The sequence below is a fragment of the Balearica regulorum genome, chromosome Z (assembly GCF_011004875.1).
Source record: "Balearica regulorum gibbericeps isolate bBalReg1 chromosome Z, bBalReg1.pri, whole genome shotgun sequence".
Taxonomy (NCBI): Eukaryota; Metazoa; Chordata; class Aves; order Gruiformes; family Gruidae; genus Balearica; species Balearica regulorum.
In genome coordinates, this window is record NC_046220.1 from 47,734,779 (window position 1) to 47,762,031 (window position 27,253).

The following is a 27,253-nucleotide window of genomic DNA, read 5'->3' on the forward strand; positions in this document are numbered from 1 at the left end:
GGTTATTGACATCTATAACTTTATTAACAAGACTGAAATTTTAAAGTTCTCTTTCATGTAGCATTTCAAGACATTTTTCCAATCTTTTTATATACAGATTAGCATATGGGGAGCTATAAGGAGCTTTCTGTGCTAATTTATTACTCTTCTGAAGTCACATAGAAATAATCTGAATCATCTCTAATGTGTAATTGGCAACATCACTCTGCATAACCTCATCTCTCTGTCTTTTTCCATAATGCCAGTGTCATAGGCACTATCTGCAAAAAATATGAAGTAAGATTTGTGTATATTCTCATAGAGTAGACCTTATTTTCTGCTGCTTCTTTGCTTTAACAGGTAAAATTTGTGGAAGAAATCCGTTTGGAGTCATTGTTTCCCAACAATTCTCACCCCTCCCCCCAGAAAAAAAATTGAAAAATCATTAAAACAAAATTTAAAAATCTAGTTAATTTTGAAATAAAGTATTTAATTTCTAGTTGGGGTGGGTGGGTGGTGGAAATCAAGCTGATATAAAGGAATTAACTTGGAGCGTACCCTTCGGTAGTTATGCCAACCTAAGCAAGAACCTTCAGTTGCTGTTCCATAGCCTTGCTTGTGTGCCCGCACAGTGAACTAGATCAGGCAACCAATCTGGCTGGAAAATAAACATTTAAGTCAGTACTGCACATCATGCTGTCTGCCTGAGAACAGAGGTGATTCAGAGCTTTCCAACTTTCAGAAGGGTGTCCTAGCCTACAAGGTTATACAGTCATGTTCATTTCCTCTGGTAGAAAATGACTGTGATTGCACAGCGTAAAATGGAACCAGAACAACTAAGAGAGTCCCAAAATATCTGTGTGTACCCGTTAGACGTTAAACCTGCATGGGCCAAGTTATCTGAGCTATCCAGAGAAGCAAGAGAGGGAGCAACTATAGATGTGAAAATATTTTATTAGAAAATAATACAAAATTTCATATTATTCATTCCCCTTGTTTGGGCTAACAGCAGTATATGCCTTTATACATACCTGACATAGAACCGTGGTTACAGTGGATTAAGGCTCTATGAATATTACAGTGGTCTGTGAATAACCATGTAGGCTTTTACAACCTCCCTCTAAAAATGAGAGAAATCTGTTTCTGCAACCTCGTGATGTAGGTGTGATAAAGCTTTTGACCTTTTGTGCTATTTAGTATAAGGATTCCTACCTCTTCCTTTGCATTTTCCAGCATAATGAAGACATTTTTTTCAGAAAATCACATAAATATATGTTAAATGCTAATAGTCTGTACGACGTCTTTCATAAGCAACCTACCCCAAAACAATTTTTCCCAGATCTTTTAATTCACACATTTCAGATGTTAAAAATATCCTGTCAACCTTCAATGCAAAGCTGTCAAGCCAGATATAGAAGAACCACCGATTAAAAAAATGTTCTGAGTTTGTTTCAAAAGCGACATTGAGGTCCATTGTGAGTAAATTTTGGCTTTTTTTTTTTTTTTTAAGAATGATGAGACAGGTGATAAAAAAAGAACAAGATTTTATTTCAAATAAAAATGAATGAATGAATGAATGAATGAATGTTACATATACTATAAGTCACAAAAACTGTTGTATTACACTCACAGTCTCATTTCACTGACACGTCCACATGAATCTCAGGCCACTGGAGTCACTTTGACTTTTAGTGGTCTAATAGCAATTTTTTTGTTCCATAATGAGACTCATTTCTCATTTCCTTTTTGAGGGGTTAACTCCTGTACTGTGGGAGAAGCATTTATTTGGCAAGTACGAACAACACAATGGAGTTGGGTCCACAGCTTGCAGCTTCTGGCTCTAAGTCCCACTGCAGTCTGAATAACGTGCAAAGAACATGGCTACCTCTCCTTGCATCACAAGTTCAGAAGGAACATGGTGCTGTGACAGGAGGGAGGTTAGTAGAGAAACTTATTGTATAAAAAGCTTAGAGCTCTCTTCCTTGAGACTGGTGGCTGAAAAGTAGATGCTCCAGCTAACCATGTTTGCTCCAAGGCCACAAAGTAGGTGGAATCGGAGGCTGGAATGAAAATAACTATACCTCCTATACAAGGAGAAACATGAAGCAAACTTCTAAGCCAGGATGCTTGCAATTTATCCATCAGTGGTTGTTGCATTTTTTAATATAAATTTTATGGTGTCAACTAGTTCTGTAAAACAGCAAAATATTTTATCTCACTGAGGCAACAATGAAAGTTTTTTTTTTCTTTCTTTTTTTTTCTTTGAAGCACAATACCTTACATTTTAAAATAGAGGTTACATATGAAAATACCACACGTGGTGTGGACCTTTAATATTTTCATTAAAATGTTGGTTTGAAAAATATCTTTAGCAATGTACTGCTAAAACCAGGGAAATGAAAGCTGGAGATGATCTTCACTGAAGAGTATTTTCCACTGGGGACTCCACCGGCATTCAGTTGTCTCATTTAATTATCACTTTCCTGATTCAACCATTATTCATGAGCTTCCTTGTGTTCTTAAAAAGCTCTGAGCTGTGCTTGCCAATGTTATGGCATATTATGAAGCACAGTTATGCAGCAAGAGGGAGGGGGTGATAATGCATTGGTCTATACTACTGGCATGTTTTCTGTTTGAACTCCTCGGCTGCCAGCAGAATGCAGAGCTCTTTATTCAAAATCTACTGCTGTTTTTCAAGCATTGTGCTAGTATTATGATCCTTTGCATTGCTTCAGTAAAATACAGCAATATAGAAACAGTATGAATCATCTGCATGAAGTTTACACTAGTTTCCATTTGACTGCATTTCTCTTTTGTAACAGTGGTGAAAGAAATGCATGGAGAGAAAAGTTCCTAACACATGCAGGCAGAATACACCCGGGTAGGTTTGAGATGAATTTTAATTGGCGTCAGTTTTATCCATATGTGAAGCTGGAGTATACTCATTTCCTTTCTTCGTGTCCTCTCTGCCTAATTTAATGTTTAGATTTTTAGCTGAATTATACACTGCTAATTTACTGGGTTTGGATCTTTACTAAAATTACATATGTCCAAGGTAGTCAGGATAAAGATAAGGATAGAAAGGCCAAGTTAAAAATAGCTGTTCTCCTAAATATGCCTCAAATCAAGTCATAGCTAATTGGGGGGGGTGGGGGTGGGGGGTGTAGAGCAACCGAAATGGTATAATTTTTGTTCTAAACCACTGAATTTAGTTTATAATAGCAATAATCCTGAGGAAATCAGTCATTAATGAAGTTAACAGCCAGTTTGCTAGAGTGTTATCTGCCCTTGGCTTCACCCTAGGCCATTAAGTCAAAAACCATAACTTTTTGATAAAGATGATTTTTTTTATTATTATTACTTAAATACTGAATTGGCACTTTATAAACACATACATAAGCTTCAGAATACAGTTAAGGTGGAATATTTATTTACTGGGAGTACAAAAGCACTGCCAACACGTTTTACTTTCAGATGTGGAAAGCAAAAACAGGAAAAAAGCTCAGCATGCTTCTTAGCCGTCTTGCATCAAATATATATGAGAGTAAAAGCTGATTCTCCCAAATTTATGCTAGGGTGAAAGGAAATACGGACCAACAGTTTCTACACAGGCTGGCTGAAACACTTATTATTCCAAATTCCTTTCTGAGGCATGAAGATTCTTTTGGTTTAAATGAAACTATGAGGCAGTTTGAAATGAGATGCAGTTACAATAAATTCAGCAGACTTGCCTTTACCTCAGTGGCAAACAAGTTTGAATTTGGCAGCGAATTACACACTAACTGAGTATTTACAAAATTCTGAAGTCTTCACTTAGTCAAACCTTTCATTAATTTCAGTAGGAACAGTAATATTACATGAGTGGGAGGATAAGCATTATTTTCATATCCAAATACATTAACACTAGTATGAGCTATGAATGAATAAAACAGGCCAGCCTCTATTCAGAATTACATCAGTGTAACTAAGAACAGAACTTGGCTCCGTGTGCTTGGCTGGGGCTGTAGTTGCTAAGACTAGACTAGTCTATGAATTGAAAAAACTGCTGCAACCGGCATGTGCCAACCGAGCAAGTGCTGGAGCTCTTGGACCTCCTTTGCTCCACAGACTCATGGGCAAAACTACTCGCACAGAACCTATATCCCTCCACGTGAGGACCATCAGGACTGTTTTCCGTGCTGTGCGGTCTATATCCTGTGCTGTAGAGCAGGATATTCGGCAAGTCACACTAAGTAAGCAAGACACCACTGAAAGGGGTAAGTTTTAAAGACAAAGCCCCGATAAGTTGACACAGTGTGGGTTTAGTTTGGAGACAGTAGCTTAGATTTTTTTAATGTGATGAGTAAAAGCTGTTAGGACAGCTTTACAAAAGGACACAGTAAATTATTCGCCGATGGCAAATTTCAAACTAATGTTTTGCCTAAAAATTATGCCTTAACCCAAACAATTCCCTGTGGAAACCCTATGGATTTCACTATAAGTAAGTGTAATAATCCTTTCTTGCTTTATATTTCATAAATATGTTTTTCTGCAGATTTTTTCATCACATCTACCAAATGGTGCTTCTATTCTTTTGTTCCTTATTTTTGAAATGAAAAATTTTGATCTCTTGCACTTTATTTTTGCTGTCAACTAGTCAAATGAGGATAATCCAATAAAATATTTTTCATTAGTGTTGTCATTTTGATTAATAGCTTTTGTTAATGTTTAAGGCACTATCATGTGGCTTTAGGATCTATTTTATATTTGAAAGTTGATCTTTAGGATCAGCTATTCTATTTCTTTATTATTTATTTTAAAACTAAAAATAGCAAATCCAAAATTACTCAGTATGATAAAAGTTTTTATTTTCAGTACTCATTCTCTTTTTTTTTTTTTAAGGTAGGATATGCAGTTCAAAATAACCAGTATGTGGCATTGTTTAAATTCAGATTTGACATGTAAAAGAAGCCTTATTAAGTACACCAACCCCTCACTTTTTCTGTTTGCTATATTTTCTTTGATCACACTTACAAGGTAATATAATATATGGGTGGTGCAGAAGAATTATTAGAAGAATTACCTGAGCAACAATTTCACAAGCTGCAAGTGCAAAGGTAAATACAGGTCTTATTTCTAGTTTTTACACAACAATCTTTCTGCTAGGCATTGCATTTTCTTTCGCTTATCAGCTTAGGTCTTGTACACCTTTTCTTCCTAAGCCACTACATTTTAATAATTATTTCTCACTTTCACTAACAAATGTTTATTTGCCTGGGATGTTAATTTAAGGTGTGATCAGAAGAAAATCTGGGATGACAATTGCATAAACCCTCAGACCTAACAAAGGTAACAAAAATGATACTTTTCTCTCATATTGATAATTCATGGTTTTTCTCTGCCAAGTACCAGTACAGGTTTACTACACGCTTCACTTAACTGACTGTTTTGCTAGTGCCTATATAGCTTGACCATATCACACTGAAAGTTTTCCTTTCATTCCATCTTATCAAATAACCACTGCATTTTGCAGATTTCTCAGTGGCATCACAATCTGGCTCTGCAAACACTGCACACTAACTAAAAATATTTCTACAGCATGCATACAGAAAACCACACCTCCTTAAATAAACAGTATCACATTATGTGAGGTATTCTATGTATTTAGAAAACCATATTTTTCAGCTGATATAGAATGAAGTATTTGGTGGAAATATGCAACCAAAACAATATATTTTGACTATACAGAATTGAGGGAGTTGTGGTGGGGGAGAAGTGGTGTTGATATAGCTATAGACACAGAAAAATTGAAAATTCAGAATTAAGAAAATGCAGTTTTCACTGGAAACAAAAGATTTTTATGGTCTTCATTGCTATAGAAATGAATTTCAAGTACCAGACCAGTCCCTAAGAAGTCTTCATCTCCTACATGTATACCCTTATCATAGTAGGAACTCCTGTTGTGCCAGAAGAACACACATGTTGTTCCAGAGCTTTAGGCAGTCTCCTAGGTATCTGGGACCCAACTATAAAGGTAAGCAGAGTCTCTGAACCAGATTAAAAATTCTATAGGAAACCAGCGGAAGGTCTCCTATGTTGGTGGTGGCCATGCAGCTAAGAAAATGTCACAGCTTTCTGAGCTAGCTGGAGTTCCCTAATCATCAGCAGCTTCACATCCAGCTCTGTTTCAGGGCCGTAGTCACAGGAAGTCATTCTTCTGGCAAAATTGGATGGAGTTTCCTAGACAAAAGGACATGATTGAAAGCTTTTTAAACTGATACTTCTTGGTCCGAATTTAGTATAAGCAAGAACCCAGGAGTGCCCATATGCTGCACACAAACCTACGTTCACTTGAAGAACGCTGTGGCAGGACTGCCCGTAAGGAATCATGTTCTTCTGCTATCTCCAGTTAGGACACAGCTTTGGCTAGTTTTGACCGGCTAATTCCTTCCTAGCCAGGCTGGCAACCGTAATTGTGGTGTAGGACAGGTAGAGCTGAGCATTGTGTACCTGCTGCCAGCACTTACATCCTCTGCTGGTTTAGAGAAATTCTGTATAGAGCTGGAGAAAAACAAAATTGATCCTTGTGCAGTGTAAATTTGTAAGCTAGGCATCAACTGACAGAAGCGCAGTTTTGCAGGCAAGACAAAGGTATGATCAATAGTTGTAAAATGCTGCAGAAAGACCTAGCAGAATGAGAAGAGATTTAGTGGAGCAAGAGTGCAATGTCCATGGACAAAATATTTATCAATGTTGACTTCTGATTTTGCTCTGAAACCAAGTAGTTTAAGATTGAAACTGAAATCTGGCCTTTGGCTTCCTCCTGCACAAGTATATTTGGGAATTAAATGTTTGATTCAGCACAGAAGCTGTTCCAAATGTGTCACATGCAATGTGACTGGCCAGGGGGATGTGCACAAAGGAGTGGTTGGTTTGTTTGTTTGTTTGGTGTTGGTTCAATTACAGCATATTTGACAAAGGAAAACATGGTGGCTTCTTTAAATGACATGTCTGTTTCGATGGCATAGTTCATAAGACAAAGGAAGCAGGGAAAAATCTTTTTAATTTTGGTCTTTTTATTTTTGGAATTAAAAGAAAAAAGGAAAGGAAACATATTATGGCTTCTACAGCTTGCAAGGAGCAACGTGACACAATTATCATTTGAATAATGTTTTCATTATCCCCTTGACTCCTTAAAATGACTTAATTTTTTTCTGTAATTTTGAAGTGGTTTGGCAGTGCTTGACATTATTTTCTTTTATTTCTTGATAATTGACTCTTTTTTTATTATTATCTTCCCAATCAAAAAGAAACACTGAGTATGGCAGTCAAAAAAGGTCTACGATGTATAATAATTACCTAATCTATATTAACAATGTCCTACCAAAGTTTTCTAACATATTTTTTTTCTCTCCTAAAGACAAAGCTTTTAAAAATTATTTTGACATGTACAAAGTTATACAAGCATAGCCTTTGCACCTTCTAGCAAGCTTTTAGAAGTATGGAAATTATTGTACTGTATCGTATAATGGTCTAAGGCAATATTTATTCTCCAACAATGGCAAGCACTGTACTCTTTACACGAAAATAAATCAAAATCTCAACAGTTTATAGACTTCTTCAAGAGCTGAAAAACAAGTTTTAAGATCTTTTCCAAAACTTAACACTTATCAGCCTTTAAAAACATCACTCCTCCTATGGTTCCAAGCTCAGAGTAGTCTCACTGCTCAGGGTAGAAGGTACCTGTGTAACATTTGCAAGTTCTTCTAAATGCAAAAGCTTTACAAGAACCTGTAGCCTTCCACCCTCTAAGTACTCCCTTTCTCGGGTCTCATCACAGTAGTTGCAGTGTGCTGGGTAGAGTTATGAAAAAACATGTTACACAAAACGTGATGTAATACAGTATCAAGTAGGGCTTCAAGGGATTACATAGGGCTTGTAAAGTTCCTTCTTAATTTTATTTATTTATTCTTTTGTATGCCTGTGTCTATCAGTACTGATCTCCCTGCTTTCTCTCTACCCTGTTGTTCTTGTAAATAAGTAATTTTAATACAAAAGCTTAAGTATTATGCATAATACAGAGTAATATGATTCTCTGTCCCGCTTAAGGTAATTCTCTAATTTTGTGTGCCTAAAATGATAGTGTTTACAAATCAGCAAAGTTTTGGAAAGATAGCCGGAGTATGAAAATTACATTAATTCTATTTTGTTGTGGTAAGAAGACAGTTATCTTTGTACTTTTTTTCCACGTAGATCTCTAATCTTGGGTTATAATCATTAATATGTTAATACAGAGGGTTTAGCCTATCTTTTATTTCTTAGTTTTACTGTATTGAAAATTAAATCCTGTCTGTCCCCCTGCTGTTCCTTCATGAACATTTTCCAAACGTTTCTGTTTCTACATTTTGTCTGTCAATTGAAATTACTATTGTGTTTTCATACTCCTTAATCACTGGACTTAATACCTGTTTGGACAGTCGTCCCTTGCCCACCTGCCAAGAAAGTTAATGTGTTTTGACACATAAGCTATCTCCCTGCGATGCAGTGGCAACCCACCATGGGCCTGGGGACCGGGATCTTGTTCTTTGTGACTGGCATTAAAAGCACAGAGAGAGAGACAGACACTTGTGGGTTTTTGCCGTGTCCTTTTAGCAGCAGCAGCAGCAGTCTTGAAGTTGGTCGTTTCATCCGAGAATATTGCAATAATTGTAGGTGTCTGGAGACTTGCTTTTCATTTGCATATGTGTCCCATTATAAATAGCGAAGTAGCCTTCCTTTAGAAATTCGTCGTTTCTTCCCTGTTATGTGAATGTTTTCCCTCTGGAGAGAGAGAGGCTGTGTCTCAAGACCAGCTACATTTCACTCGGGAAAGTTCTGAGTAAGGTTGGAGTGGTATCATGAATAGGCAAAAATCGTTAGAATAATTTGCGCATATTATAGGGCAGTGTAGCTCTAGCCCAGCTAACTGCTTTTTGTCAGGTGCCTCCGCTCTGTTGGATACATTTTGCATGAGAGGTATTATGCAAAATACTGTGTTGCAGCCATCTCACAATAATAGCATGGAGTGCAGGACAGGCTGCTAAACTTGCCTATGCAGCAGAATAAACTTCTTACGCAGAGTTAGCTCCCTGCTATCACAGCTTGACTGTTGCCAGTACCCAAAATAATTCATTTAAAGCTAGCTCTGGCATCTTTATGCTACACTGTGTCCTAGTGGGCTTTTACATTTTCCTATTCTTAGGATTTAAGCCGAAGATACGAGCAGAGAACATTTGCAGTTTGTCAGGTGCAACTGGCCACCCTGGAAACCAGAGATTTAAAGGAATATTAGCTCCTTGGCCTTACTTCTTTGTGTTCAAGCTGCGCATTTATCCACCCATGCGCCAGCTGTGCTGGAGGTACTGACATATCTAATACTTGAAATATGTAAATATTGCCTGCTTTTGTGCTGGAGTGACACACAGCAACATTAGCATGGGGTGGCATATGTGCCCAGAACCCTATTTTACACCAGCATTTGTTAGTTTCAAATATACCTTATGAGAACTTTTCTTTGCCCACATATAAGTTGTTCTGCGGTTTTATATCACTGTATCTAGAAGGTGTCTCCTGGATTCAGTCATGGTCATGTCTTATCACAACGAGTGCAACAAAAATAATTTTGGAATTATAGCATGCAGTGTTTATTAGTTAGTTTATGTCTCTCATACAAATATTTATATATACTATGTAACTTACCCAAAATGTATAAAACAAAAAGAACATTCAAAACTATGCCACTTTCTGTATTAGGTCAGCCAACACGGGAAGATTTTCTTAAAATCAAAATTGTAGCTAAATAAGCATCCTGACACAGATTCTAATTCAGAAAAGCAGCACATAACCACATGTTTAATCTTAAGCATTTGCATTAGTACTTTCTCAGATCAAGACTTTCTAAATCTGCCTGCCTCATATAAGGGGTTGAGCTGAGGACATTTTTCCCCTCTTGGGATTGGCCTATGAACTGGAAAGAAAAATTAACTGCATGAATTAAAGTGGCGCTAATAGCTTTATATGAGAAAGGTTTTTTAATGAAAGGGGAACATGGATAGTCACTTCTACTTTTGGAGACTGTTTTTGTTATCTGACGTAACTATCTTGTTTGCTTTGCGTTGGCCTGTAAATGGATCATGCCAAAAATAGGTGTAAGCAATCTGTAGGCTTTTTTATTCCCTTTAAATATCTACTTTAACATTAAAAAAAAAATCTGCTCTTTAGTATGTGTATTTTCAAAAGCCTGATTCTGTTCTCATCCGCTTCAAAAATTAGGCCATCAATGGGCACTTTGAATATCCCTGGCCTTACTGTTTGGACAGTATTTAAGCATATTTTTTCCAACAACCTGAGAATAAGTGTATTTTGGGATATCAGTTTTAACAGTAACTATGCTGAAAGCAATATTAGTTTTCACCATAAAAATAGGACGATATACACTTCTCAAGTGTTTGCAGTATAAGCAGTGTGAATAGGTTGCACCTATTCACTAGGGCTTTTTAACTGATTTTTTTTAAATAATACTTTACACACATCATAGGAAAAAAAAAAACAAAACAACTTTTTATATAGCTCTGGAATATTGTCATGTAGTAGGTGCATATTCTGTGAAGGAAAAGACTCTTTCTGTATCAGGTCATTCTATAAATACCTTCAGTCCAGAAAGAAAAAAAGAAAGAAGGAAAGAACAAATGTAAAAACATTAGAAAAAACTAAAAAGCCACTTTAGAATAGAAGTCCTTAAGCATCCTTAACTCTAGCTGTTGCTATGAGCTACAGCTAAAGCTGCAGAGCGTAGAGGTAAACTCAAGGTGCACGGGAGATTAGTCTAAAACAGAACCCCAGAAATGAATACCTCAAAAGTCACAAGAAGGGCAAAATATTGAAACCTAAACATTTCTCAGTTCAGCAAAAATTTGAAAGAAATATGTCTTTTTTCAGTTCAAAACCACAGAATACAGCCATTTTAAAATGCTAAGCCCAAACTAACTTTTTATCTCAAGCCTGTTGTTGTTTTGCAGGTACTAATGTATTGTAACATAATAATAAATTACTGAATGCTCAAGAGAAGGTTATAGATAACTCACTGTCAGTGTGTTTCATCCTTCTTGTAAAGTCCGGGATGTTAGACCCACTAAATTTTTCTGTTTCATATTCTTGTCATTCTTTGTATCTGAGATTCCACTTTCAGTCATAACCTGTGTTGAAATTAATAGAAAATGTTAATGTTTCCCTTAATTGTATTTTTTTCAGAAGAGAATTACTAATAAGTATGTGCTTGTTGATTCTTCTCATAGTGAAGGATTGACTTTTAAAAAATATATAAATAGCTAGTTCATGAAAATGGACCGAAATAAAACCTATGATTTTCTAAACAGACATTAGCTCAGAAATAATAGTTATCCATTTTGCATACAAATAAAAAAGCAATTAATATTTTAAAATCAACTTTTGACCTTCTTTGATTTTAAAATGTAAAGCTGTAGTGCACAAATATGAATAAGAAAACTGGTATTCCACCAGAAAATTAATTCATTTGCTGATAAATAAAATATCTCTATTCTGAGTTTTGCTTTTTTCCAGTGAAGCAACATTAAAAATTTAAAAAATTAGACTGCTTCCATGAGGCAAAAAGAATGTTTAGCTGGAAGGTCAGCATCCATTTAAAGTGGAAAATCTTTGGTTGTAATAGATCCTCTCTTTTTAAACTACTGCATTAGAGCGATACACATTTGAAGAACCATCTTGCTCCCAACCTGTAGTGCCTGGTGCCTCAGAGGCTGCTAGTAGGAGGATTTGAAGCTCTGATCTGTAGGTAGGTCTTCTGCCTCCTGCTTCTTTCCTAGAGCATTTAATTTTGCCCGCTTATTCCTTTGAACTCTCATATTTCTGCCTCCTTTGCTGAAGCCCATTCTTGCTCTGGGGTTGCCTCGAAACAGCTTAGGAACGCCTGGCCCTGCCAAGGAAAGAGAATGAGGACGCAAATGTTGGAAGGTCATTGCCTCTCCACAGCTTTTTTTCTGCAGGAAGACAGTCTTTCGCTGCTGCCTCCCCACTTCATCAGCATTCAAATACGCTGCAGTTTTTCCAGAGCAAGCACCAGGTTGTGTGGACATCGGTACTACCATCCAACTTAGCTCTTTCCCTGAGTTTTATGACCCAAACTATCATTTTAAGGTTTGCGGCATTGTAGGGTTAATGCAGCTCCAACCAGCAATTATACCCTACAGCCAACCTTTTCAGTTGCTGACATTTTAGGTGAACATTGGAGGGTGGGATAGGAATTCTCACCTGCTATCCGTTCTTGTTCAAAGATACATTTAAGTGAGACATTTTATACAATGATCCAGTGACTGACACTGTACCTAAAGCAGGGCTGAGTCACTACGCAACTTCTGCCATCAGGGCAGGGAAGAAGATACGGAATGAAATCAGGCTTCAGTAACACTTAAAAACCCAATGCATTCGTAAGAAAAAACTTTTTAAATACATCAACTATGCAAATTTTATAATAAATTTGCAATATTATAGAAAACATCAGGTTTTAAATGTCATGAAGTATTTACAGGAGTTGAGATTCCTTCTTTGTGGCTAGGGATTGCTTTTCATCTCACAAGACAAAGGAAATAATCAAGTATGGTTTTTCATTTTGCTTTTTTCAAGTTTCTGGTTACCCTGTCATGCATAATGCATTACATTCTTAGCTTCTAAAACTAAATTGGCATAATTAAAGATTTTCAATTACAGAATATTGTTTCTGATTGTGTCAGGATTTTCTAGGGCTGCTTTTAAAACAATTTTACTAGTCCGGAAAAAAATACACAGTTCTTGAATTAAATACTATTCTGTGGAAACAGTTTGAAATTTCATGATGGTTACAAGGCTTTATAAGGAGATAAACACAGTATAGTGTACGTGTATGTTTTCAGATTGCAGGCATAAGAAATGCGAAAAAATGTAGAAAGAGAGTCTGACGTGAAGAATCTATGAAAGAAATTCAGATTCCTGAGTCTGTCAATAATTCCGTGCAGAAGTCATAAAATGAAAAATTAGAAAGTCTTTCTCATGACTTACATAAAGTTAGGGATGCTTGGCAATGAGACCATATCTGCTGGAGACAGATGAGACGAAGAAAACTGTGACCAATCTTGCTCCTATTGAATCTAAGAAATAAATTTTGGCTATGGGATGCATCTGGCTTCCTTTCATGCCAACAGAAATTAGCCATTGATATCCAGGGGAATGAAATGGGGCCTGTAGACAGAGTTTGTTTTGACTATTTTCTATTCAGTAATTTTTAATGAAGCAAATAAATTAGGCATAACTTGCTACAGTTCTAATGAATATATTGCAAATGATTAAAATGATAAAACTATGTGGCCTTAAATATTGACTTAGAAGATTTGTCACCCAAAGAGCCTTGGGAAAGGTGCTAATGCAAGTGAGTATTCTGAAAGGCAATTTATCATTGTTTAGTTTGCACTGAAAATATATTAGCAATGATTTTTTTTTCTAGAAAATATTTGTTTATATTTTGATGTAAAACAACTTATTTATTGTATTTTAACTCTTTTTGCCTGGCTTTTTCTAAACTTTTTCTGGAAGCACTCATCTGAAATGAGAAATCCAATTAAAGGCTCTTTGAAACCTAGGATAACTACCACCATCTTACAACAATGGTGGACTGAATTGTGCCACTCAGTTTTTTTAACTACTAAAGGCATGTGTTCAGTTTTTAAATATTCTATAAATTCCTGTATGACCTCAGATCATGTGGTTTGCCTTTGTGTTGTTTACCTGCTTCGATGTATAATAGTTTCAAGCAGCATTTTGGAATAAAGTATTTATAATTTGCCTGGGGCTGACTGAAGTCCACATGTTTATTATATGTATCATTTTACTGCCACCATTACTACTGCTTAGCAGACAATATCTCATCCTAAGTATTAGAATAAATTGCAAATTTAACAACTTGCTCCAGGTAGTGAAGTTAGCTCAGACATCATTATACATAGACTATAGTGGACCAAGACAGACGAATAAAGTAAAAGTCTACAAGGACTTCTGAAAATAGATAAATAAAAAATTCCACTCCATATGGTAGAGAGAAGAGTAAAGGGGGGGCCAAATAATGTGGGGTTTGTAGACTACCCAAAAAAAAAAAAAAAAGTTTGTAAACAAAATCTTCTCCATTCTTAAAAGCACCGTATAAAGTCCAAATAAAGGTGCACCAGTACTTAGTGCAATAGTGTAAGGTATTCTGAATGCACTGCTTAGCGAGTAGACAGCTTGTTATTTACCTGTCAAAGTTTTCACTGGTGTTAAGATGCAGCTTTACAACAATTAAAGCTAAAAATCATATTCGTATGGACAAGAACAGTAAGACTCAGAATATGAAAGAAGAGGCACTGCCTCCTCTGCAACTTCACCTAGGTTTTGTTTCTGCTGCTAGGTGGACATTGAGGACAAAAAGAAGTGTCTTTGTTGCAATACACCAAGTACAAACTAGATGGAATCTCTACCCTTCCTTCCAGTTGCTTTTCTAAAGCCACAGGCACTAGCCTGGAGCTAATTAATCCTTCACCCAAATGCCAAATTAGATATTAGGTAACTTATACCCATTAGAAAGATGAGATTAAATCCTCATGCTTTCTAACTTGCTTTGCTTGCAACGTGATGTGTGAGTTGGTTTATGGCAGAACCTTTTGAGCACGATGAACAGGTTGAGGACATCTGCAAAAGAGAGTCCTAGAGACAAACCTGCCTGCTGCCAACCACATTTGCTGAATTCTCAATTATAAAAAAAAAAAAAAATGCCACTGTAAATTCCTGGTCTTCTTAAGTGAAAAGATGGATAGCATGTAACTGATACTGGAAGATATGCTGATATACGTGGAGTAAAAAGTAAGCAATTGGTAAGAATTTCTGAATGGGACCCTAATCTGAAAATGCCCTAAATGACTAATAACAACTTTGCATGCAGTATATAAATTGCATAAATGCAATGGTCGAGAACATAAAAACCAACTAATATCTTAGGAATTCAGCATGATTTTTTTTATTTTTAACTGACTCTGTCTTCACCACAGTGAATGCAGTTAAAATTCGCTATGATTAGGTAAATCTAAATATTTTCAATATTGGCAGAGCTGATTCCTCATGTCTTTCTCAGTTTGAGTTCAAACAGGTGTTTTGAAAGAGACAACCACAAGAACTGCTTCTTGTAAGCCTGCTACCTTGTTCTACAGGAGTAAAGCTTTGACAGTGTGCACCAAGAGTGGAAACTTCACTTTGTCTCTTTCCTATATTAATTCTTAACTTTTTCAGAGCAGAAGAGATCATACCTGTGATCTCTTGCATAACAGACCTAACAGAACTTTATCTGATGCTCCATGTAGGAAAGAATAAATCTACTTTGTCGGGTCCATGTTTAACTTACAAGTATCTTGCTTTGAAATGTATCCCATTATGATTTATGAGATCGATATGAATAATTTTGTATGGATCAGGGTTTTCCTTTTTCGTTTTAGGCTTGGGGTTAGGAACTTGGTACCAGGGACTTGTTTCTAAGACGACCCACTGAGATGCCTTGTGGTTGTGTTCCACGATTTACCATACAGAAAAAAAAAAAAAAAAATCGAGAAGATGCTGAAGATTTTTTTTTTTTCCACGGGCAAAACATCAGTTAATTCAGAAGGGGAGTTACAAGTTAGGAAAAATTCTGTTGCCCGCGGTACAAGCCCTTTTCTGCAGAATCGTCTGCTAGTCTTATACAGGGAAAACAAACTGCTTTCGACGTCCAGATTCGCTCTTCAATCAGAAAATGACTCACCACCAAACTTTCCCATTCTTGTCGGAAAATGCAGTTCCCCTGTGACAATCACAGCGGGGTGAGCGCTTTAATCTTCCTCGCCAGACACCCGCCTTCCCCTCCCCCCCTCCAAAAAAAAAAAAAAAAATTAAGGCACACGAGGGGATTTTCTGCGCCCGTTACCTTTCTCCACAAGCTCCGGAGCTCCGCAGACGGGACTCATTTCTGTGTCACCACACCCAGCCGCGACCGCCGGGCAGGACCCGCCAGCAGCCGGCCGCTCCTCAGAAGAGCAAAAGTTGCCGGGAACAGCCGGCGCGGGGCGGCGCAGAGCCCCGCGCCCCCTGCGCGGCCGGGCCCGGGCCGCGGCCGGGCCCGGGGTCGGGGCCGGGCCCGGGGTGGCGGCGGCGGCTCGGTGCCGCCCGCGGCTGCGGCCGCGGTGCCGGGCGGGCGGGCGGTGATTGGCGGCGACGCTGACAGCGGGCGGGGCCGTGCCGGCGGCGCCGCCCGCCCCCCGCTATAAGCTTCTTTGCCGCTTTCTGCCTGGGTCTCACTCCCGTTTCGCGCGTCCCTGTGGCTGCGCAGTGGAAATCCGCACCGGGGAGCTGCTGAGGGGCGCCGGTGTCATGTGAAAGCGCATATGCTCTGCCATCCACGCAGTCCCCCCCTCTCTTCTTCCTCCGCGTGTTTTTCCTGCTTTTTCTAACGTAACTCCTTTCCTTCTCCTTCCCTTGCTTCGCCACTAGCCACTCGCCGCCGCTCCGCGGCCCAGGCGACCCCCGCAGGGGCTCCGCGGCGGGCGGGAGCGGGGCGGCCGCCAGGGAAGAGCGCGCCCGGCGGCGGGCAGCCCGCGGAGCCGCGCCCCGCGGAGCCGCCTCGGAGGTATGGTTTTCCCGGCGGAGCAGAACTGCGGCGGCTGCCGCCTCCGCGGGTGCTGAGACGGGATTTTTGTGGTGCGGTTCCCGGGCTCCCAGCTTCATGACTGCGCGGAGCGGGGAGCCAACACCATGCGAGGTAAGCGGGGCGGCTGTCTTCTGGGAAAATTGCTGGGGAAGGGGCCGGGGAGGAGGTTTCGTGCCGGGGGGGAGAGACGGTCCGGGGGACAAAGTTGATGGGTCGTGCCCGCCCGCTGGCGTGGCTGCTCGCGGCGTGTTCCCCGCACCCGCGGGGGCCCGGGGACCAGCCCGAAGTGCTCCCCGCGGCAGGAGGGTGAGGAGACACCCGCGACGTACCTGTGCGAGAAAGCCCGGCGGTCGCCCTGAGCCGCAGCGGGCAGGGTGGGAGGGAAGGGGCAAGTGTTTGGCGGCGTCTGTGTCGTGGAGTCCCCACCCGCAACTGTCCACGGGGCGCGCTCTCCTCGGCAGGTGGCCCGTACCGCAGGACCCGCTTGCCTCTTGGTCCCGGGTCGCTGACAGCACGGGGATGGACTCCCCCTTCCTTCCCCAAAAGTTGTTCTCAGGACTTTTTCGCTGGCTTCGCCCTGTTCCCCAGCCGGCATGTCGCCTGGAGGGACCCTTTCTCCGCATGTTGCTAATGGGGCGGCAAGGGTACCGCTGCCCGGGACCCCCATCCCCGTGTCCGCAGTTCTTCCGCTGCCCCCCCCCCCCCCCACCCGAGCCGGTGTCCCCTACGCAGCCCTATCTTGGAGGGCAGCCAGAGCCTCCCCCGGGGCTTGCAGCTCCACACAGTGAGGGCCCCGCAGGAGAGCACAGAGCATCCCCACCGACGGAACAGCCCCAGGCACGGAGAGCTGCCGGGGTGACTGTCCTGAGGGTGCCGCTGCGGGGGGAGAGGGGGGCTGCGTGCTGTGGCTGGCACGCCGGACACGTAAGTTGGTGCGGGAGACGTGAGAACGCGTTGTTTCCGCGTGTCCCGGGGCCATACTCCGCTGGGCTCCTTCCCCGGGCCAGGCGAGCACCGACGTCGGGACGAGAACAACCCCCGCCAGTCCCGGGGACACGCGGGAGTTGCGCACCTCCTCCGCCCCCCCCTCCCCCCATCTTCCACACTCCCCTTTATCGCCCCGCTCTTCAGCCCGGTGGCTTACCTCACCCCACGACGTGGTAAACGGGCAAAAAGTATTCTTTCCCGGGGTATGGGACGGAGGAGAAGGGCTTACGAGGAGCGGAGCACGCTCGGGGTTGACAGCGACATCGCGTGCGGATTTCTTGAGTCTCCGGTTTACATTAATGAATGGAGACGCACACACCAGAAACAACTTTTTAGCTAGGATTTCCTCTTACGGGATGTCAGCTGCTGTAGCTGCGTGCGTTAACAAATCACGCGTGTATGTAATTTTCTTTAAAGGAATTGTAACTTTGACATTTGCGCAGAGAAACGAAAAAACCCTCTTTCCCCTTGCTTTCTTAGAAGATAGTGTTCGCTTTGGGGCATCTGGCAATAACTTGCTAAACAGTATTTCTCTTTCATAAGAGCAACAGGAAACGGAGAGAAAACTCTGAGTCCTGTAAAGCTGCCCCCGTTGCAGCTTTGCTGGGGTTTCTTTTTTGCCTTTTTTTTTTCTTTTTTTCTATTCCTTCCCCCACTCCCCCCACAGAGCGCCTCCAGTGGGAGCAGAGCCTCTCAGTGGCTCGGGGGTTATTTTCGAAACATGCCCGTCAGTGCCCCCCCCCGGGCAGAAGCCCCGTCTCCCATTTGCTGGGCAGTTTGTCGACCCAAACCGCAGCCACCCACGGTTCTCCTGCCCTACCTCGGGGAGGCCCGTGAAGCCGCGGAGCGCAGGACCCCCCCCCCCCCGCCCGCCCTTGGCAAGCGCGAAGTGAAATGTCCCTCTCCTCTGACCCTCTCCTTTAAGCAAGGTCCGAGCGGCCCTGGGTAGGGAGAGAGAGGCGGATCTTTCCGCACACCTGGCGGCATCGCTGGCGGGGTGTACCCCTGCTCCGCAGCCACCTCTGCTGCCCCTTAAGCTCTGCTGTCAGCTACTGCTCATGAAGAGGTGCTGCTCTGTCCCTAGAATGCAAGTTAGATTTGCATTATATTTAGGCTCGCTCAATAAGGAATTTACGGGTGGGGGAAAGGGGCTGGGATGGAGAAAAAACAACAAGCAACTTTCATCCTTGTGCAAAACTCATGTGCAAGAGGTTACCGAACTGATGCTTTACATCAGGTGTACGTCAAGATGAGAGCAACACTTGACACCCCCTCAAATGATCAGGAACATTGTATGCTAATGGAACATCCATCCATTGCATGTGTGGCTTTCCTAATAAAGGATATGAATGTATATCACAATTAACGGATTGTGAGCTTCCATGAATTAATGTTTTTAGACAGCTGTAAGCCTTCTTGTGAAGGTATAGTTTTCAACTCTGTTACATTCACTGTTGGATTTGAAGGAAGAAGCTCTCTCTCTTGTACATGTGAGCTCTTCCCCCAGACTTTCCCAGCTGAGCTGTATCCTTCCAAGGTGCAGTTGATGCATTCAGCCCAACATGCCTGGAATGTGCAGGGGTTGCTGTTGTTCCTTACCTGCTCCACACTGGAGATGGAGGCCAAAGAGCTTCTGAAAATATCCAGCCTGTGTTACTACTGCGTGCTGCATCCCAAAGCACTGGGTGATCACAGGGACTGTTGTTGGTCATCCCATGGAAGCATAGCTAGCTTTGGGCACACCTCAGCTGTTGTGCCACTACATTATATTCATTGGTCATGTCCTATCCAAAATAATAATTCCCTGTACTTCAAATCTGGGCTTAAATCCCTTTGAGGATACATAGCCATTCTGACTTACAGTGGAACAATATTCTGGTACAGGAGGATGAGCACTTGTGCTTTTGGTGCTTGCGTTGTCGTGGTAGGTCCAAGTATTTCCCTCTGAACTGGGAGCGGAAGTTTTGGAAGTTGATGACTTTTATACCTATATTTTATAGGGGCAATAAAAAGATTGACACTTAGAATGACCTTTCATCAGAGTTTTCCTTCCTTCCTTCCACCTGCCCCACTCCTGCCAACATCCTGTGAGGGGGTTAAGAACGTAGAAGGTGTACTTCACCATCTTTTCTAGAAAAAGAAGACTGAAAATGCACTAAAATTATTGAGCTGCTTAACTAAAAAGAAAATAAACCAAGTTTTTTTATCTTGTAATTTAATTTTTGTTAATCTGATTGTAAAGTCTAAAGCTGTTACAAATTAGTGAATTCTGTGTATAATGCAGCGTATATACAAACATGAAAAAATTACTAAGTGCCAAAACCCTAATGTCCAATCACCAGATTTTACTCTGGGCATATGCTACCTGTACACATACGAAAAACAAGGTTGTCATCACAATTATTTGAGTTGTGAAAGGGATATTAAAGAAGTCATACAGTGTACCCCACTCATTGAAAAAGTAATATTTAAGTTTTCAGTTGAGAATCTTACTAAAAAGCTTTATCTTTTATGTTTTAAAGAAAAGGAACTCCACAAAACCCTGAAGCCAAGGTATTTGAGCAAGTTTTTCTGTGTAGTTTTCTCTTGTTGGTGTCAGAAGGGAGCAATGATACATATTACATAATGCTACATAGTTATTCTGTTTTCTTAGCATCCCTGAAATATTTGTAAGCAATTAGGGAAGTGTGAATCAAACAAATCCTATCTGCAGTGTTGCTGAGAGAGCTTATTAAGTAACATATACAAATAGTCTGGATAACTGAGAAAGTTCTCTTAATTTAAGAGATAAGTGCAGGGAATCATTGTATGCTCATTAAAGCAAAGGAAACTTATTTCACAAGTTATTCCAGGAAAAATAAATACGACTAAATTTGGAATACGTAACATCAATATCCTAAAATATGTCAATGAATATATCGAGTATTTAAAACAAAGGCGGTGAGAGAAGCAATACTGATTTTGACAGACTTAGGACCCAACCCCACCACAGCAAAACCTATTTGTCATCACAGTGTGGTGCAACCAACTACTACGTACCTGAATAATACTATTTGACTTCATTGACGCTCCTTAATATGTGACGGAACACAAGCTTCTGGTGTTAGGTCTGCAGATCAAATTTTAACAACTGTCAGTAAATGCTTAGAAAATCATGAGTCAGTAATAAACTATTACTGTGTTACATAATAAAAAATATGAATGTGTGTAGTTAATATAGAGTGACTCTAGAATGAGCAAAAATCAAACCTGAAGCATTCTTGTTTGTATGTCTGCAATACTTTTACTTTGAATTGCACCATATCTGCATTTCAAAGGGTATCTTGCATTTATCTTTAATTTTTCCATTATGCCACAGTGTTGGGGGCGGGAGGGGAGTACATAATGAAAGTTCATCAATAGAAAACTATCTGGTTTAATATCATTAGAACTTTTACAATAGAAAAGCGTTTTTTTCTGGTTTGTTTTTTTTTTTAATGAGAAAATTTTTTTTCATGGATTAAAGTCTGGTGACCTGTAATATGGCGGTTAATTTAAAAACTATGAAAATGATAATGTGCATTAGCTCTTTTGTGTTATAGAAAATGTCTGACATCCACTGTTGGCCTTTTACAAATACAATGACAAACAATAACTTGGTACGAGTTACCTATTTGACAGTACAATCATGATTGCAATTAGGGATCACTTAATTTGTGTTTTGTGATTAAAAACTGTATCACCATTTTTGAGGAGAATATACAAGCAGAAAAAAAATACATGTTTTGAGTAAACTGGAAGTCAGAATTCCTGTTTAAAATGTACTTGTGCTAACTAGTGGAAAGACTTTAGGATGCTATCATGGGTACTGCTATACATGATATTGACATGTGCGTATTAAGAAATACATGGATGACGGATACCTTCAACAGTACTGTGTGTTATTAAACAGTTCCAGGAACTAGGATCTGCCATAGTGTGGACACTGGTTACCTGATACAGGAAAACAAAATCAAAGGAGTGAAAGATTCCCAAGCTATCCAGGAAATAATTTTCCTTCCTCTCAAGCAATGCAACTAATTCACAGAAATCAAGCTCTGTGCTATGAAATTGAAGAATGTATGCTTTGTTGCTGAAGACAAAAGATGTGCACAGGAGTAAATATTGATTGAACTAATCATCAGATGAATAGAAATGAGCTTTACCAGTGCACCAGTATAATGGGTTATGTTAACTAGCCCTTTCGTAGCCCATATGCTGCCCTTTCAGCCCGCAACCCTATCTATTGAGCTCTTAATGAGGGAAACCACAGGTGTTATAACGGCATTTATGATAAATCAGGCTAAAAATAATAGTTGTATAAATAACCAGTTGTGGTTACATAGAACAAAAGGGAAATTATTAAAAAGGGGGGAAAAAAAGAGAAACTTTGAGCATTACTACACAATCATGAGGTAACAGTAGTGTGTTAGTGGTTACGCATTGTTTTACACTTCTAAGGCACTGTCCTAGATCACTTGCTGTTAAGCTTAGTAATAAACCTGTTAAATCAACTTCAACCAAAGCGTAAATTTTAAGAAACCTGATACATTTGAATTTAAAATCAGTTTCTTTAAAGAGCAATTTTAACAGCTTTGAGCATTTAGCACAGTTGGGGCTTTCCATAATGACTTTCATAGGCAAACTATAGATGTCAAAATGTTGTTCTTTGTGCTTCGTGTTTATAAAGTTCAATGTTGTTCCTTTCGATTCTGTATGCAGTCTGGGCAAAGTCTGCAGTGCAGCTTTGAGAATAAGACATCACACAGTGTCACTGGGGGTGGCAGACAGAAGGTGCCTTTTGGATTGTGCCATTTTCCTGTTTGTTTCTAATATTGCTTTCATGAGCATATTAAAAACTCTGATTTATGCACAAGATGATTGAGAATAGAATACAGTTATGATGGCATAGTCCTTGTTTGACTGAACAATGCTTACTCATTTTAGTGGTCCTATTGATGAGACATTTGGCCCTCTGTATTTTTGCTGTCTTGGAACTATTTTTTATAAAGCAGAAATGCTAACACTTAACTTTGCCAGAGACATTCTGCTGGAAATTTATGCAAACAGAATGACAGCTGTTTCTGCCTCTGCTACAAGTATATAGGCTAATTTAGTTTGACATAAATGTTGTTATTATGCTGTTAATGATGAATTATTTTGATGAATTGTCAATTACAATGCATCTACACAATTTTTAAGGAAGATCCACGGTTTTATCGCTGCACAAAAAGGCAATAAATTTAAAAAATCATATGTTTATCCAGATCTGGATCATGGACATTTAAAACCACATACTCATTAAAGAGTAAATGTCAAGTAATTATGCTTGCTTGCTTGACAGACAAACTCATTTTGAAAGAGTTTTCCTGTTATCATGGGCCTTGTTTATGCAAATAGTTCAGTTAGATTTGATGGGACTATTCACATAAATAAGGCAAACTGAATTTGAGGCTGTTTGTTCTGTGTCCCTTTGAAACCCAATGACTTGGGATTGTAAGAAACATGAATGATTATAAAGGCTTACAGGGAATCAACGTCGTAAGATGCATGCCATGTTAAAAAAATCTTCTTGCTCTGAAATTTCAATAAAATCACCTTCCACTCCTAACTGCCTGCTGCCCTTTGGTGCTCAAATATAGCTGTTGGCTTGGGTGGAAATTCATATTTGTTGGAAAGAGTTATTGGTAAATATGCTCCTTGTTTTCTCAGCTAATGCCGACCTGTAAAAAGTATTCAAAAAAAAATTCCACTTATCTATAAATTGCTTTGTTTAATTGTTAAGCTTACGGTAATTGCTGTGTTGCTGCTGGTAAATAGTGGCCAAATGAATCTTTAAGTGAAGATTAAGAAAATATATACATTTGTGATATCTTTAGGCAAGAATATGCTACACAGGGTAACAAACATTTCAGCATGGCTAAAATAGCAGTATAATTTTAAAAGTAATTTTGATGATTATTATAAAGTGTGCTTTATTATTATAAAGAATGCTTTAAAGCATTCTGTCTGCTTATAGATGTTCTTGAGGTGGTCTCACAGTTAACTGATCCTTTTAGTTACCCATGGTCACTTAGAAGGTTTCCTGAACACAACAAACACCTTTCACACCAAAATTACTCTTTTTTAAGATTCTTATTTCTACTTCATTAATCCACGGTAGCCACAAGTGACTTTATCCTTCAGAGTAACATTTCCGAACAAGACACGCATTCTCATTGCATTTAATTTCTTCACCCTCTGAAGCAATCCTTTAGACTAAAAATGTCTTTGCTCTTACAAGTAATATGTATTATGAGGTTTTTTTGACAGAAGGTGTTCATGGTGGGGGGAAAGCTAGATCAAAAGAAGACAAAGAAGAAGTTGTTAAATTGTGGTTCACTCTACTGTCAAAATAATGAGCTGTCAAGAGGGTAGCATATTATGCTTTGGAGCAGGTTGTTGTTGGTCTCAGATGAAATTATGGTTCTCCTGAAATAAACTTCAAGTGTAAAAAGTGAAGACAACGCTGTTTATAAATAAGCAACTCTCTTAAATTACCGTTCCCACTACAACATGAGGTAAAGTGCAATTTGATAATTTGGGGAGGTTAGATTATTCAGTGTGCATTACACATTGAATGTTTATACTTGTTTGAAAGATACTGGAAACTATAGACCCAATCCCGCAGTTGATAGTATGTTTCTGTTTGTTAGTTAGCAGAGTAAAAACTGTGGAACAAACCATTTTCCAGAAGTTTTATTGCAAGTAAGAATCTTTTTTGAGGAGGACGGCTTAGTGAATTTACACTATGTGAACTGTATAAAACTGAATTTAACAAAATTAAGGACAATAGTTTCATTAAAAATGTTGTTTAGAGACATTCATGTGTGTTGACTTCTCTTTCCATCTTGAAAAATGTGCCTGATTTTACTAGGTGATGATAAACTGCTGCCAATTAACTTTTTTATTTAAGAGCCTGCCACAGGAGTAGTTTTTGGAAAACCTAACACTACACTGCTAGCATATTTTCCCGTGATTGCTTGTACACTTCAACAGTGCAGCACCAATTTTGCCTCTCAAAGCAAGATGGGAAAATGAAAGTTAATGCTATATTTCAGGTCCTGACTAAGTAGTGAAACAGGTGCTCTATTGTTTCTTTTCATATTTGTCTGGAAGAAGAATGAAGCGGCAAACTGGCTATGAAAAGCATTGCTTACTTCAATGCACATTGTTTGGTGGATTTTGTACAATATTTGTACAATGAACGGTATTTAGTATTTAATTGGAATGAACTGAAAGAAAGGAGAGACCACGCACAGGAACTGAGGCCAGATATTCAATGCAGTGTGAGCACAAATGCGAACAAACAGAGCACAGTCTAGTGGCATAGAGAAGTAATGGCACTAGAGAAGAAATGTATTAATAAGGCACAATGCCATTCAGTGATTTCATCTTTGTGAAGAAAAGAAACTTTTCTTTTGGAGAAAGTTCCACTGATGACCAAGCAGAGATTAATTTAGTTTGTTTATGAATCTATATTAACATTGTCATTGTTTTCTTTCAGTGCATTTGTGAAAATTATACAAGTACTGATTACTAGTATCTGTCAGGAAGCCAGACTTCTTTTAATAACACAAGCCATTCTCTCTATACCAATACATATGGAAATGCGATACAAGAAATAGCAGCTTAACTGTTTTTTTAATGTATGGAAACCTATAACATATACTATAGATAGTATGTAAGCAGTACTGCACCAGTAATCTTCATTAAATGTGCCAACTAGAATAGTAGGAGATTTGCATTTAAAATTAATGTTGCTTTATATTAGAAAAAGTAAAAAATAACAACACTTTTACTAAATTTTCTCATTCAAAAATTTACATACTCTAAATAGTCTAAATTTGTATCTAAAATCATTAGTATGAAATAGTATGAACTACAGCCACGCATAGATAAACCAGTTTTCTTTTATTTGAATGGGCTGCACTTTACTGATGAATCACAATTGTTAATACATGTAAGTTTCCTCTTAGCCATAGCCAATTTTGGAAAATTCAGATTATATTAATCTCTCAAATGATTAAGTAAGAATAAGGAGGAAGATTAAAACAACGTCAATAGAGGCGAAGTATTGTTGATTAACACCCATTACTCAAACAAACACCCATATTGTTGATTAACACCCATAACGCAAACAAAATTGTTCTGTAGCTTAAAGAACGTCAACATCATGTTCCACTTCAATTTGCAAAGCACTTCTACATGCTTATGAAAATAAATTCCTTATTCTGAACTGGTCAAGAATAAAGGCATTACTAGTGTTGTGGCAGCTGTTGCAATATTAAGGATGAAACTTCAAAAGTATCTAGTAACTACCATAATGTAGCCATAATTTAATTGATAATTAACAAATGAGAGAGAGAGAGAGAGAAAGAGAGAGAAAGAAAAATAAAAAGAAAGAAGGAAAAGATTGCAGAAAACTTTGCACGCAATGTCTACTCTGACATTTTGAGAAGCAACAATTATCATGCAAAGATTCAAAGATTTCTGGAAAAACTGTTCCTATGTGTCAGTATTTCAAGCAAAGGTATGTTATGCTATATTATATCAACTGAGTGAAAGCTGTCCGCAGAGCTGTGTTTGACCGAAGCTGTATATTTAATTTTGAAACAGAATTCCCTATAGATTTCGCTGAAATGTTTTACTGTAAAACTAATGGTACAATATGGCTCATTGGTTGTTTACTATCTACTGATTTTCAGAAGATGGGAGAGCTAAATAATACAGTCACTTTGATTTCAGCAGAGGGGTAGGGAGACAACTTGCACTGTCTTAGTTCAAGTGCCTGGGCAGAAGTTGCTTTCTTCATTTATCATTGATTTGTTTTTGCCAAAATTCCAATATTTATTTTTGTAAAATACCATTTACCAAGATGTGTTCTAAATCAGCAATTGCTACAAACTCCAGTGGGAGCGCCATAAAGAATGGGATGCTAAATAAGACTTTTTGCAACAAACCATTTTCAGGCTTCAACAGAATGTAGGAGAAAAAGACTGTGACAGCTGCATCATAAAACTGAAGGAGACAAATATATGTTTTCAACAGGGAATTTAAGCAGGTGCAAGAGAAAACGGGGAGGGAAGAAGGATGGTGAATTTGGATAAACAACAAACGAAAAAAGGGTGCTGTTTTTAAAAAAGAAAGAATGATGTGAAAGAAGTGTGTGGAAATGTAAAGGAAAAGAACAGAATATAAAAAAGAAGAGTGAGGAGATGGGAGGGTTTTTTGACATGAACAGTCCTGTACTACAAAGTGCTGGACTTTTCAATTTCCACTTATTGCAGGCGAAGTTAACTACAGTGGGCATGCTGTTAGAAATGAGAAAGAAAGAGAGAAGTGGAAGTAATAGAAAGAAGGCATGAAATAAGGAAAAGAATGAATGTACAATATGAATGTGTTCATTCTGCTACTTTCTATTACTTGGTGTTGCGTGTAGATTTGTTGCAATGGGACTTCAAACTATTTGGTATGCAGCTAAACACTAACATTTGACAT

The 27,253-nt window shown here is 39.1% G+C and overlaps 1 protein-coding gene and 1 long non-coding RNA gene across 3 annotated transcripts in view; one reads left to right on the plus strand and one right to left on the minus strand.

Annotated features, from left to right (window-relative positions):
- Positions 1 to 3,888: 3,888 nt before the first annotated feature.
- LOC142599555 (uncharacterized) lies at positions 3,889 to 16,180 on the minus strand. 2 transcript variants are annotated; one of them, XR_012833121.1, is made up of 3 exons: positions 15,989 to 16,180; positions 11,082 to 11,192; positions 3,889 to 6,198 (listed from the first exon to the last, which is right to left on the minus strand). It is a non-coding gene; the product is annotated as an uncharacterized LOC142599555 (long non-coding RNA). The 2 variants fall into 2 exon arrangements; XR_012833122.1 differs by lacking the exon at positions 3,889 to 6,198 and adding an exon at positions 7,149 to 8,778.
- A 250-nt stretch (positions 16,181 to 16,430) lies between these two features.
- Positions 16,431 to 27,253, plus strand: part of RORB (RAR related orphan receptor B) — a 137,079-nt gene continuing 126,256 nt past the window's right edge. The window contains exon 1 of the mRNA XM_075739700.1: positions 16,431 to 16,819. Coding sequence (XP_075595815.1) covers positions 16,813 to 16,819 — 7 coding nt within the window. The 5' untranslated portion in view covers positions 16,431 to 16,812. The remainder of the gene's footprint in view (positions 16,820 to 27,253) is intronic.